Consider the following 14349-nt stretch of genomic DNA (forward strand, 5'->3'; position numbering starts at 1 on the left):
ATAAAGAAAAACGACAAAAGAAAATATCTAAACAGATGAATCAAAGTGATAGGTGAAAGGTAGGGCCGAAAAACAAATATAAAAAGAAGAAAGTATAGAAAAAAAACTACAAAAAAATTTAAATAAAAAACAATCTTTACTCGTCAACTTCAGTGGCCATGAGTTCGTACATCAGGTCATAGCACTCATTCAGCAAGGACATAACTACACCCTGTCCCTCGGGAATATGTCCTTCCTCATCAAGAAACTTGCCGTCCGTGCGCAAATTATCGATACTCGACAGCTTCATCTGGTAAGGATACAAGTCACGAGCAGATAACGGACCACCGTACTTTTTGACCTCAAACAAGCACCGCCGCAGGGTCCTCAACTGATTATGAACCGCCATAAGAGACTCTGCTACAGGCTCGCTCGACGAGAGCAGCCTGTAGACCAGATTGTAGCACTTGTGCAACAGAAAGTTCAATGCCGCCTGAGCCTGCTGCGGCGCCGGGTCACCGGTCGAGTCCTTGAACTGGCCATTGCGGCGCATGGCGTCGATTTCCTGGAGCTGCACCTGGTAGCTCCACAAATCAGTCTCGCGCAGGGTCCAGCGGCTAGTCAGCAAAAGTTTCTCCAACTGCATGCGGATGTCCATCAGGCGGTCGTATATGGGCATCATGTCCTGCGGCACTGTGCTTCCCTCGACCATTAAATCGTGTATACGGTCAAAGCACTCCTCCAGAAGCCCAACTACCTGTGTTTGGCCTGGTGCCACGGTGCCGTCGTCGAGACTGACAAAGCGGTCGTCCACGCGCCTGTCGTCAATCTCAATCAGGCGCTTCTGCAGTTCCTTCGCCTCGTCGATGGCCAGCTCGTGCAGCATTATTGACAGTGCTGTCATTCGCCGGCGTATAAACACGAGCTCCTCGTATATAGGCATCAGGCTGTCGTCGATTACCCGCGTCGTCTCCTCCAGCGCGGCAAGTTCCGACTCGCACTGGCGCAAGCGCCGCAAAACCAAAAGCACCTCGGGTTTCGACACGTCGCTGTCCTCGTCGTATTTTTCGGCGGCATCGTCCACAAGCTGGCGAATCTCCTTTAGGCGCTTCTGGAACGGCTCGAGGTCGGCTATAGCTGGGAATAAAAAAGTTTAATTAATAATGAGTAAATTGTTACACGCCTTTAGAACAAATAAACAAACCAACGAGCTGAAACGGAAGACACCATAGCACAGTACAGCACAGCACAGCACAGCACAGCACAGCACAGCACAGCACAGCACAGCACAGCACAGCACAGCACAGCACAGCACAAGACAAAATGGAATGTTCTGTACTTTTTTGGGCGGCATGCATGACTACTCACGCTGCTGATGCCGATAGAGAAAGGAGCTGGAGCGTGGATTTCCCCGAGCTGAAAACACACACAAAAAGCCAAAGTGCAGCACCCTTGCCATTTTCTCTATCACTCACGCGATGGCTGAGAAAGAAAAACTTCCAGAACAATTGTCCCGTGTTTAACGCAGGTACTCTAAAAAATGCTAAAGCATTGTTCTCGATGATTTTTTTGTTGGCTTCCGGCTCGCTCCTAGCTTAAAAACTTCGTCTCCGCAAAAAGTAAAAAAGCCCGCATATGCGTATTTGTGTAACCGTCAAACAAACATCAAAGCTTACCATCAGTGTAAATTCCCGTTTCGTTAAACAGCTCAAAGTTCTGCTACACAATCACAAAAAAAGAATAAGGAAATTACAATGATAAAAAAGAACGGATCAGTATCATGTTTGCAGTTACGACTCATCATCGCCGGGCGGAGAAAAGGATGAAAAAGAGACCTTTTCAAGCACAACAATTGCAAGAGAGTTGATGCAGGCAAGTGATGGCGAGCAGCAAGCCCTCTAGGGCGCAAAACAGCAAAAACAGCACGATTCATGATTCAGTAAAAGGGAAAAGAAAAAGAAAAATCGACAAAACATACCTTAATAGTGACCAGCTGAACATAAACCGCAGGAACCTCCTTGTTTTTCCCAAGCGCCAAGTAAAACAGCGAAAATAGCTGAAAGCACTCGTCCAAAACCGAATCCACGCGGTTCTTAAAATTGTCATTATCATGGTGCTCGCTACTCCTCACAGCTAGCAAAACCTTGACCTGCTCTAGAAGCTCGTTATACAAGCCGACGATTTCATTTGGTCGAAAGTAATTCCCCCGGTCCTTTTTCAGCGCCGCTAAGCGGTTGCGGATTCCAACTAGCGTGGTAAGGACGGGCTGCTCGCCCAGAGATACAGAGTGCTCGGCAACTGGTGTGCCACTGCTGTCATTCAATAACAACGACGATGTGTTGCGTGTTACTGCGGCCGCTGTTGAAAACATGTACCTTGGTGTATTGTCTTTCTTGTTTAAACACAAAGAGAAGACAAACAGATAGTATGTGTATAGTAAAGTAGAGTAGAGTAGAGTAGAGGAAGAGAAAGGTTGAGGAAAGTAATAAAGAAAAAAGTATTTTTTAAGGTTTAGAGAAACAAAAAAGATAATGGCAGTTGGTTTTTTTGTCTTATTGTTGTACAATCTGAAAATTAGCAAGCAAAAAAAAGAAGCTAAGAGAATATTTTCTTAAGAAAAAAGAGCGGAGAAATACAAGCTGGACGATTGAGTTCAACTAACTGCAACCATCTTTTTTTTCTGAAATAAAAATCTGATGGCACAATGCCAATGTGCATGCTTCCTCCCCCCACACACACCCTCCTCCGCATCTTTTTCGCGCATATCATCTGCTTCCAATCTTTCGATTTTTCAATATGATATGCCCCATTTGATCGTGGTTTCTCCTTTTTTGTAAAGGGAATATAGCCCAGTTTTTCTTTTTTATCTTATGGCCAAATAAAAGTTTTTTACCCGGTGCCAGACTTTAAATGCTGCACGTGTGTACACTTTAATCGATTGTCATTTTTGGTCCTGAGTCCAAACGCAAAAAAATGGGAAAATTCGTCACATCTTTGGTGATCGGTGGGATCGTTTTTGTTTTTTCCGTTCCCGCTTCCGCTTCTGCCCAGAACGACGATTATCTCTTGTCCTGCTTCTCTGGCCCCACCCCCATGCGCCCTTGCATCTGGGAGGTGTGGCACGCGTGTGCGACTTGTTTGATTTGATTTTCCTTTTTGAAAATATTTGATTTTCAAAAAGGAAAATGCCAGCAGACATGCAAGCACAAACACAAGCACAAACGCAAAAACGTTAAATAAAACAAGAGTATGCTGTCAAATCCTGTCGAGCGTGTGTGGCTTGATTTTTCCATTTTTAAGGCCCAGATCACTTCCAGCCTGGCGGCTTAATCTCGCCAGATCAAATATAATCAGCTTTCTATTATTCTCACCAGCTTCCCCCACTCAGCCTCACTCCTCGCCATTCCCACCTCCACAAAACGTCACAATGAGACAACAAAAGAAAGCCACCTGGCCGTTTTCTGCCGACCAAGCTCTTTGCTCATCACTTCTCCAACTCTCTCTTATATTTGCATTCTATCCTCGCACTTCCTTTTTCGCGCTTTCTTTTTGCAAACAATTCGACGCAAAAATAATATAATGTCGTCGACCACGCCAATTCCAACGACCATTTCGGCCCAAACCACAGCACCAAAGCCATCCAACGACAACCCACTGCTCAAAACCACACGCTCAAACTCAACACGCCCACTAACATCTCTAGAAAATGCATTCTGCGGAGCCACTGCCGGATTAATAGCACGAGCTATTGTTTCGCCCTTTGACGTCATCAAGATTACACTCCAGCTGGAAACCCAAAAGCGCACCTACGGGATCCTGCGGCCAACAAGCACCGGCGTTCTGGCGTGTGCCTCGCGGATTCTGAAGAAAGAGGGTGTCCGCGGCCTTTTCAAGGGCAACCTTTCTGCGGAGTACCTTTATTTGACATACGGGGCGTCCCAGTTTTTGATTTTTGGCACTATAGAACAGATGCTAGGGCGTGTTAGTGGGATGCACAAGAGTGTGCGGTCTTTTGTTGGCGGCGCCATGGCGGGAGCAATAGCCACGAGCGTGACCTATCCGTTTGATCTCCTGAGAACCAGGTTTGTAGCGCAGGAGGCTTCGCATAAAGTGCACACGTCGATTATCGGTGCCGTGAGGCAGATTTCTCGGGAGGAGGGAATTAGGGGATTTTACCGTGGCCTATGGCCTGCATGCCTGCAGATTATGCCGTATATGGGCATAGTCTTTACCAGTTACGACGCCCTAGGGTCCGGGTACAGGTGGATGCGCAGGAGCCTGTTTGTGTCCCAGTCAGGTGTTTTTAGGACACTGGATTCTGTGCAGGATGCGCTTATTGGCGGCGGTGCTGCGGTTATTGGGAAATGCTGTGTGTATCCTTTGGACCTTGTTCGGAAGCGCCTGCAGGTGCAAGGCCCCTATTTGAAGAACTATGCCAATGGCAGTGTACCCCAGTATACGGGGATGTCTAATGCATTGGCATATATTGTTCGGCATGAGGGATTTCTTGCCTTATTTCGTGGTTTGACCCCTGCATTGATCAAGGCTGCACCGGCATCGGCCACTGTTTTTTATATTTACGGCCAAACCCGGGATCTCATTTTGACACTTAGGCCCGAGTGAACCAAATAAACCAATAAAAGTGCATATCGGCGGCATCTATCCATCTAATTTCTTTGCTTGTAGTATGTACGCTACTTTGAGCCCATCTATCAACTAATTTACCCGAAAGAAATATGTATTCTTTATATAAATTTGAATTAGAACATACTATAAGCCCAAGATCTACAATTGCTAGCCACCAAATATCCTTGGTCGTGTTTTTATGCCATATATCCTAGTTCAATACCCCTCAAGTGCACAGTTTTCTTGTTGTTTTTAGCGATCGCATACCTATAAAATATATGCTCATATTTATTGCGCAACGACCCAAGAGTATCCCCTCCCTGGACAACGCATTTTTGTAACCCACTTGGCTTTTAAATGGGCCTCGTATCCAAAGTCAGAAACTGTCACGTTAGGATAATAACTGCAAAAAGTATGTTTAAAGACGCTGATATTAAAGCCCGTGTTAAGTTTGTACTTGTTCTCGTCTAGTTTGTCGGCTTTACGTTTTTGTGCACAAATTTTTAAAAAGAAATATATATAAATAATGTGAAGTTGGGCATATAGTAGAGTGTAATTGTATATGTTGGCGGGTTTGGGAAAGAAACAAGCCTATTTATATTGCATTTGATGCGCGTACATATTTTATTTCCCGCTTAAATATTTTGTTTATTTGGTGATTGAAAGAGAATATACCTATATTGTGTGTGATTAAAAAGCTTTATACTTACTTTTTTAGACACGCGTGTATTCAACAAGCCAAACATAGTACTCTTAAAATGTTTTATTAACAATAAGTGAAACTGCTAATATGTGTTGCACTTTTTAACTAGAGGAGTAGAGTACCAATATTCAACAAAAAAGAGAATAGTTAATATGATTTTTACATGTTTTCTTTCATGGCATTATTCTGTAAAATAGCGATCAAAACTCAACAGTTCAAAGCCATACACATTATCAATGCGCAGAAACTTTAAAACTATTCATGTAATTGTTGTTACAAAAATGTATTTATTGTTAGTTAACTAGCTACAAAGTAAACTTGAAAAGTTTAAACTAAAACTAACGTTGGTTGCCGCGGAAATATAATAAGCATATATAACAGCTACAAAAAGCTTCTGAGCAAAAAAAACTACATTGAATACATAACGGGTGCCTACAAAGATTCATAATCTACATCATAATACAATGAGCAAAGAATTATATATTCATCGCTATCGTTATTTTTGTGAAAAGTGAAGCAATAATACAAAGCATTATTGTGTATATAATCTTGCAACTTTTCTCCTATTCTTCCTGGAACATATTCTCCAGGCTTATTTCCTTCAAAATTTGATAACGAATGTTATATATTTGCTTTTTATACACCTGGCGAAGTACTGTTTCTAGCGGAGCAATTTTTTCATTTTAGTCCTAATGCCATTGTCATTGTCCAATCTTTCTCGTGCCTTCTGCTCTTCTTTTGGGGTAGGAATAACATTTGAAATTAGGCTGAAAATAAAATAAGTTGAGGTAAACTGCTAATGAAATTAATGTAAAATACTAAAATATATGAAATAATAAAGTTGAAGTTGGGAAGTGAGAAGCGAAAAAATGAGATTTGACGAAATGTGCATTCTTTATTTCACGTCTTTTTTTTGCAACATTTTCCCGCTCTTTCCTCTTTCTTATTGTATGCTTTCTTTTGCCAATTAATATAAAGCATTTAATTTGTCGACTGCTTTCATTGTATAACTTGCCTTTCGCACCGTAAACAATAAATGGCCGCAGCATTTGTCAAATCCTTTCTAATAATAAAATAGAGAGCAAGGGAAAATGTATTTGCTGTTTAAATGAAAGAATAAGAATCCATGCAAATTATATTTTCTACATCTGTTTTAACAGTATCGACAATTCAAGTGATGCCTTGCGCACAGGCAGGGCAGCGTCTACGTTTGACGAATAAAGCATCTCCTTGTAGTAATGGCTTATGCGCCGGCGCGTATCGGCAGTTGAGGTTCGCAAGTAGGGCTGGAGCAACAGCAGAAGATTCAAGAATGTCAACCGCGTCGTGGCATTCATGTGACTCGCCGAAACAACCTCGGGCCGCGCGCTCATTCCACTATTCAGGTGGGCGGTTTCGTTTGAGCCCTGGGACGCTGGAGGCTCGCTGATATCCAAGTGGCTGCATTTGAGGTAGCGGTCAATCAGCATAACCCAAAGGCAGTCATCCGTGGCCTCGCCGGTGCCCATGCAGGCACGCGGGAACTGCGGAACATAAAGACGAACCAGGCTGTGGAATGTTGCTGCAAACATGTCAAGTGTCGTGGAGCTGGTTGACAGGCTCAAAAGCGGCCGCGCTAGCTCGCTCCAGCCCTCGGTCGAATGCTCGTTGGTCAGGCTGGGCACAATGTCCGCAGGCACCTCCCTTGTCCATTCCAGGAGGGCACGGATGGCCATGTTGCACCAGCGCTCGCGCGAGATCAGCTTGACTATCAGCTCAAATGCACCGACCTCTTTGAGCATCCGGCAACACTGCGTGCCGCCATTGGACAGCCCTAGGATAATCAGGCGACCGCATTTTGACAGCGTCGGGGCCTCCTTCAGCTGAGCGTATTCCATGGCTGCCAAGACCAAATGCGGGTACTGTGTAACCATCCTGCTCTGTCGCTCTAGCGAGCTACTGCTTAAGCGCAGGACTGTAGTCATCACATACTCGCGGTACGCCTGCGAAGAGGGCGACCGAATCAAAGAAACGCTGACAGCAAATATCCCGGCCTTGTCCAAAACATCCAGACTCATTGGGTTCTTGGACAGATAGCGCACACCGTGGATGACAAAAACCACCGCTTTACGCGGGTACCGGTACACATGCGAAAAGATAGCCGCCACAATGTCTGAATCACATAGTGAATCCTGTAGCGTATCGATGCGGCGGACGATCTCGTTAAACAGGCGGCCGACCACTACAAGTACGTCGCAAACACCATGGTACACGCGGTCATCCAGAGTCTGATTATTGGTGTGGCCAGTGTCTGAGCCGGTAGCGCTAGACTGGCCGCTCGAGGGCATGTGGCACGCCTCACCGTACTTTGAAAACACCTTGCATAAAAGTGACGTTATGTGCGACTGCGCTAAAAGCTCGCCGATATCGACAGCTGAAAGCTCCCCTGGCATGACCTTGTTGACGATGAGTGAGGTGAGTGCTGTCAGCACGCGCGAAAGCTGCGCTGCCGCCACAGCCACATCCAGCTCCACAAGCGGACTTGCTGCCTCGCAGAGAGCCGTTATGCCACCCGCCGCCAGCAACACATGGATAGGCGCAGCTTCCTCAGTCCGGCACAACCGGCTGATAAACCCAATGGTCTCGGCCTGCAATTCGACAATCGATGTCGGAGACTGTTGCGCCTGCGCCTGCGCCTGCGCCTGGTGCTGGTGCTGGAGTATGGGGAGTATAATTGGAATCAGCCCGTGCAGACAGAAAGTGCTCGAGTATTTGGTGGCCATGTAGCACAGGCGGTTGACAAGCATCATCAGGTGCTTGAGCACATTGGGGTTGTTTTGGTGGATGCGGATGGCGTCGACAATCGACCGTACTCGCCAGTCCTGGTTGGCCGAGAAGACGCCACGGCCCTCGCGCAAAAGAACGACCAGCTTCTGGCAATAGCGAATGGTCATATCCTCGCGAACAGACACTCGCAACTCGGCAAGTATTTTGACAATGTCTTGTACCCAGCGGATTTCAGTTTCGCGCCGCAGACGCTCCTCTGAGGCCCTACTTGGAAACCCAGGCGGCACAATATCGCGGGACTCTTGGGCCCGATTCCGGAAGAGTGAGGCTGGCTTTTGTTTCTGCTGCTCTGTTTGTTGCTGCTGTGGATAATGCCGCTGGCTGTGCTGAAGTTGCTGGCTGTGATAGTACTGCTGCTGCTGTTGTTGCTGGTAATTCATATTGGGTAGCTGGTCGCTAGAAACATTCTGCGTTTCGAGAGACAGATGACCCACATCGCGCTGGCCCGACAGGGAGCCAGATGATGAGACCAGCTGCGTAGACGACGAGTGGACAATATCCTGGCGAAGCCCTAGAGATGGGCGCTTCGACTGCGCGTTGCTCACAGAATCCCGCCTGAATTCGGCTGCACTCGCATAAAGCGCTGATGAGCTAGGCACACGGCTACCATCAGTGTACTCCGTGTGGTCAGCATATACAATCTCGTTAGAAGAGGCGCTGTTGTGACCGTCCTCGAACTCAACAGCCATTCCACCACTGCCGTGTCTCCGCGCCTGTAACATAGGCGAGGGCGGGCCCGAGTGTAACCGCAGCTGCGAGGCCGCAGAGCTGTGGCCACCGATCGGATCAGAAAATGCGCGCTCGACGACCGGAGCTGCAATGTGCGCATGCTCTTCATCAAAGGCATCCGTTGTATTGCTGAGCGAGTGCTTGATCGTGCCAGGCGACGGCGACGTTGGCGCGGCTATGGACTGCGGATAAGCTAAGCCGGCGCGCATGTGAGGCTTCGCCTGCAGTGCATCGAGGTTTTCAAACGCGTTATCCCAGTCATCGCCGCTATCTTCCTCATAGGCTGCAATTGAGGATACCATGCGGCGCGTTGTGCTGTCGTTCGAGTTGGAAATGCCCATGGACGACACCCCCGATATGGCACCAGTGATGTCGTCGCGCGTTCTCGAAGAGCCGTAGCTGAGGTTTGGGTTGTTGTACGTGTTGCTGGCGCTAGTGCTGGTGCTGGTGCTGTGTTTGTGGTTCGGGTTGACGTTGAACCGCTTGATGTCGCGAGGAGATGCGTTTTGCAGCACCTGGTTCCACTGTGTGATCTCGCGAATGTCCCGCTCGTAGTTGCCCTGCGACTGTCCCTCGCGCTGCTGCTCTCCCAAACACATGCGGATCCACTCGTGGCCGCGCAGCTCGTCGGCTGTCGCCCGCGCCGAGGGCACATTCACTAGACACCGCGACAGAAAGTCCCTCAGCTGCGGCGAAATGTTGTGTGGGAACGGTGGGTGCTCGTCCAGGCCAATGCGGTACAGCGCCGCCATGGGCTGCAGGTCCTGGTACGGCGCCTTTCCGTCGACCATCTGGACAATCGTGCAGCCCAGACTCCAAATGTCGGACGCCGTCGTGGCCCCCTTTTGCTGGAGCACCTCGGGTGCAATCCAGTACGGCGAGCCAACCACTGTATGGAGCCCGTTTTGGAACCTGGCCACGCCAAAATCTGCCAGCTTCACTATGCCCTCCTTGAGCAGAAGGATGTTTCCGGGTTTGATGTCGCGATGCAGGATCGCGTTGCTATGCAGGTACGAAAGCCCGTCGAGGATTTGCGCCACGTACACACCGACCAGGTTCTCGGGAAACTTGCTAAACTTGCGCAGAATGTTTTGCAGCGAGCCGCCCTCGCAGTACTCGAGGATAATATCGAGCTCATCCTCGGTCTGCTCGTAGCCAATGTATTTGACAATATTCCGGTGGTTCAGATCGCGCAGCATGTCAATCTCCATCCGCGCCGCCTCGATCTCATCGTAAGAGCTGAAACCTTCCTTCCGGATTTGCTTGATGGCGACAACCCCACCTGTCCGCAGATTGATACCGCGGTATACAGATCCAGCTGCCCCTTTGCCTATAATATCTTCAAGTTGCTAATTGTTAAAAGTGCGCATGCAGGCCCGTGCTATTAGCAGAATGATTAAGAGCAAATGAAATCAAACGAAACGAAACCAATACATGAGGAAACCGATTAAAAGCGCAAAAAGGCCAAGAGAATGTGCTCAGCAAAATAGTGCCGCTCTCGCATCCCCAATCCATCCCACCCGCCAGCCAGACAGCCAGCCCAACGAGCGAACGAACGAGAGCGCGCGACTGCCATACCCGGGTGTAAAAAGTCGGTTTCTAGAACTGGTTACTTTTGAATTCACGCTCAAGTCGAAGCACAAATTCATACAAATAAAAGGCTCGAGACCCTGTGCAGGTGCATTTATTTTTTGGCTTACATATTCGCCTATGCGTCTCGATTCGCCCATTTTCGGCGCAATTTGTATGTTGTTGTTTTTCTTCCTCGTGTAAAAGTACCGAGTCTATACAGCTGGTTGCTCGCTGAGAGTATATGGCCGAATGCACTTTGGAATGGCTTTATGATTTACAAATGTCAAATGGGGCTGTCTGAGCGCGACGTCTATTGAACAATTGTTAAATAGTTATTTTGTGAATTCGTAACGATACAAATACAAACAAAAGAAAAAATGAAGAACAGGATAATCGTGAAATACAAAAAAAAGCTAAACGTAGAAAAAAAATTGAGTGGCATCAAACTTGGGTTTACTACTTTCTGAGAAACAAAAGAAAAAATTGTCTCTAAACCAGCAAATTGTCTGTAGACAGCCAATGCGATGCCACATGTGCATGGGAAGCTAAATACTCGGATATGCAAAGAGAATTATAACACTAAAAGAAAAGAATGAGACTACAAGTATCCTGCAAATTGACATTCTTCCCACAGATTCCATAGCAACCTGACAGGTAGTTAGAAACTAGTGGCAATAGACCACTATGGTTGACGATATTATCCAGTTCCCTGCCTCTTGCAAAGAGAAGAAGCAGAGGCAGATGGATTCTTTCGCACACACCTGGTCTTGGGCTTTTGCTTGAACAAAGTCTCGGGTCTCGCTGTAGACTCTGGTTCAGCCGACTCTGACGATGCTTTTTTACGCAAGAAACGGGGAGGACGATTGCCTATAAACAGGGCATCGAGGATAATGCAAAAGTTCAGCACTGCAGCCATGTCGCGATTATTCCACTTCCGCCTGCCTGATGGCACTTTTTCGCCACGCTTGATCTTGGTTCCGTCAGCCCCAAAGGTTTGAAGGCAGTCTTCCATTGTGCACTGGAGCAAGCCATGACATGAAATTTGGCAAGGTTTTTCTACTGCTGGAATCATATCCACGCCTGTTGCGACTACCTGCTCCTGCTGCTGCTGGGCGGCCAACTCATCGCGTATCTTATGTCTGGTTTTGCGCTTGACCTTGCCCCACGACCAGCCGCCCAGCCTGACAATACGCTTGAGATTATCGGCAGGCTGGATATTGACGTACTGCTCCCGACTTTGCTCAGCCTTCTCATCCCGCAGCTGCTACCTAATTTTGCTGTCAATTTTGTCCTCAGCCCAGCCCTTTTCATCTCCTATCCGCCGGATGATATCAGCAGACTGTGGGCGAATAGGCATCTACTTGCTGGGACTCTGTTGTGCACTGTCAATAATAGATGCGGCGTCGGAGGCAGTTTTAGTTGCAACAGAAATGGTAGTGGCTGCTGCTGCAACAAAATCAGCAACGGCGTTGGTTGTGGCTGCGACAGAATTGGATGAATATAATTACATCGTTAAACATCATGTTTAACACATACCCAAAGCACCAGTCAGACACAAAGACAATATTTCCCCGCATCTTCAAAAATCTGGACTTTTTTGCAGCTCGACCAGGCTTATAGGTCCATAATTGGTCCCCACAAGGAGTGTTTTTTTGGTACGCGTTTGGTGTTTTATAATTTTTCATTTAATTCGTTCCAAAATAATATTCAATTCTCATTCAAAAATCTGGACTTTCTGATATTTTAGGCTAAAAAGCTGGGGGAAATTGGGTTTTGAAAATCCCCCGCTTAAAAATCTGGACTTTCGCTATAAATGGCTGGAAATTCCAAAATCCATTTACATTAATGAAATGTGTGCATGTGTCCAAAACAGCCACTGTTGTCGATTTAGATTTAGTTTTGGATTTAGCGCAAGGCTAATATTGCAATCGGAGATGAACGAAAGGAAACGCGACGACGATACGTGACGAGCTGTGTTCGGATTTATGACTGGTAACTAGAAAGAAAAATATTCCAACTTAAATGTTGCAATTCTTCAAGAAATAATGTTTAAAGTATACAAAAGTTTTGATCAACAGTCGTTGCAATCCCCTCGCATAAAGAGCAAAGAAAAAGATAGGCACAAGCTTCTTTGTAAGCTGTGCATTGAACAATGCATAAATCTGCAAGCCCGGCCATCCATAGCACCTGCCATGTCTCCAAAAGAAAAATGGATTCATGTTTTGTCGCCAAAAAAACTTAATGGCCATGACTAACCCACAACCCGTGTTTTTGTGGTGCAAGTGGTGCTGCGCAGTATTTGTGCACGCCATTTTGCGCCCACTTTCACATTAGACAGCTCCAAACATTGGAGCGGGAACACATAATCCAGTCGCATATCGCTTTACCTCATTTGGCAAAACCGATATGCGATGGATGAGTGGCTCGTAAAACACAACAATGTTGCGGGAATTTATGTCTCTCGATATCCATGTGTTGGCAAAATAAAACCCTGCTCCTAGAGAGAACGCACTTGAGCGTGATATTTGCTTATCATCAACTTGTGCCGCGCTTCCCTTAGGACCTACCGTCGCAAGACTCAGGCTTTAGGACATGTTACGAGCGCACATTCGCTGTTTGAAAATTTATTTACACTTGTACATAACTAGAAATGCGTGCTTTTTGAACATTTCACACGTTATATTGTCGTATATTGACTATTGTTCAATATCTGGGTATGGCAGACATGTTGAAAGACAACACAAAGCACTCTTTATCGATTATTGTTGCGAATTGTAGTAGTAGTGCGTGCTTCATTTGATACAGCTTTTGAAACAGGTGCAATGTCCAACTGAAAAAGTTTTGATAAATGTGAAAACCTATGACGCGTCGAATTACCACAATGACTAAAGTAAACAACAAACCCAAACCAGTTTGTCTCATTTTTTTTGCACACGCCAAATAGCCGAAACTAAAATAGTATGAGTGCAATTTTACTCATTTTGCCAATGCTGACATTTACCAGCGCTGTTCATTTTTCTTCATATTTTAAACCCGATCCACATGCCTTTCGTAAAGCTGCAAACAATGCAAACAATACATACGGGCGCTTGGACTAGCATGAATGTTCGCAATAAATAACTGCTGCCGTGGCAAAAAAAATTGTTTGACTGAGCACAATGGTTCTTGCAAATATCAGCTTTATCAAAAAAAGTACAAGCAAATTCCAAAAAGGAAACAAGAAACAAGAAATAGTGCTTGGGCAAACGGATGTTTCTTTGTTTTTGTTCTCAGACAATTTGAACATTATAGAAAAATGTGTGCAAACGGCAAAGTGTAGTGCTGCAGGACATTGTAAAACGATGGGGGAAAAGCAAAATGCGCTGCATCTTTACTGGATCAACATGCAGCTAGAAGCGGGATGTTGCTCAAAAATGATAATGTCAATACAAATTCCATCTCAGAGTTGAAGCTCAGAATTTTGTCACTTTTTAAAATCATATTCGACATCTTACCCAAGCAATACGCCATTTGCCCCGCTGCTGTGTCAAGGCTATTTTTTGGGTGCTGGTTCTGGTACTGGTGTTCAGTTCGAATAAAAATGGCTGCCGAGTGGCCATAAAAAGCCTCGACCAAACATGAGAACGGTAGGAGAGGGCAAGTTTTGCGGTCAGATGCAGATTGGAGACAATTGCGGCTGGCACTACATACAATACCGTTTCTGGTGCGCTTGGACAAAAAATGCAATAATAATTTTAGACTCGGGAAAGCGCCATTGCTTGGTGTTGTATTGATGCAATTTCTTGAACAGGTCAGGAGATCTTGAAAAGGGGAATTTGCAGAAAGAATTCCTGTAGTACTACCCTATTCCATGTAGCATGCATCCTGTGAAAAAAAGTCCGCCTGCCTAGTATTTTTTTTGCACATACCGCCAA

At 46.1% G+C, this 14349-nt stretch overlaps 3 protein-coding genes across 3 annotated transcripts; 1 reads left to right on the top strand and 2 right to left on the bottom strand.

The window, feature by feature from the left end:
• Positions 1-136: 136 nt before the first annotated feature.
• Positions 137-3590, bottom strand: BX661DRAFT_194355 (uncharacterized protein; the record flags this gene model as incomplete). The annotated part of the gene is made up of 4 exons (XM_051537873.1): positions 137-1110; positions 1656-1698; positions 1958-2248; positions 3570-3590. The coding sequence occupies 4 exons, from the start codon at positions 3588-3590 to the stop codon at positions 137-139; spliced, it is 1329 nt and encodes a 442-aa protein (XP_051390069.1).
• Positions 3463-5044, top strand: BX661DRAFT_185831 (mitochondrial carrier domain-containing protein). Its single transcript, XM_051536880.1, has one exon. It carries the CDS (start codon positions 3559-3561, stop codon positions 4600-4602), a length of 1044 nt encoding a protein of 347 aa, XP_051390070.1. The 5' UTR covers positions 3463-3558; the 3' UTR covers positions 4603-5044.
• A 4012-nt stretch (positions 5045-9056) lies between these two features.
• Positions 9057-10593, bottom strand: BX661DRAFT_194358 (kinase-like domain-containing protein; the record flags this gene model as incomplete). The annotated part of the gene is made up of 3 exons (XM_051537874.1): positions 9057-9084; positions 9461-10212; positions 10564-10593. 3 exons carry the CDS (start codon positions 10591-10593, stop codon positions 9057-9059), a joined length of 810 nt encoding a protein of 269 aa, XP_051390071.1.
• Positions 10594-14349: the final 3756 nt, after the last annotated feature.

The sequence above is a fragment of the Kickxella alabastrina genome (genome assembly GCF_025024165.1).
Source record: "Kickxella alabastrina strain RSA 675 chromosome Unknown BX661scaffold_19, whole genome shotgun sequence".
NCBI classification, from domain to species: domain Eukaryota; kingdom Fungi; phylum Kickxellomycota; class Kickxellomycetes; order Kickxellales; family Kickxellaceae; genus Kickxella; species Kickxella alabastrina.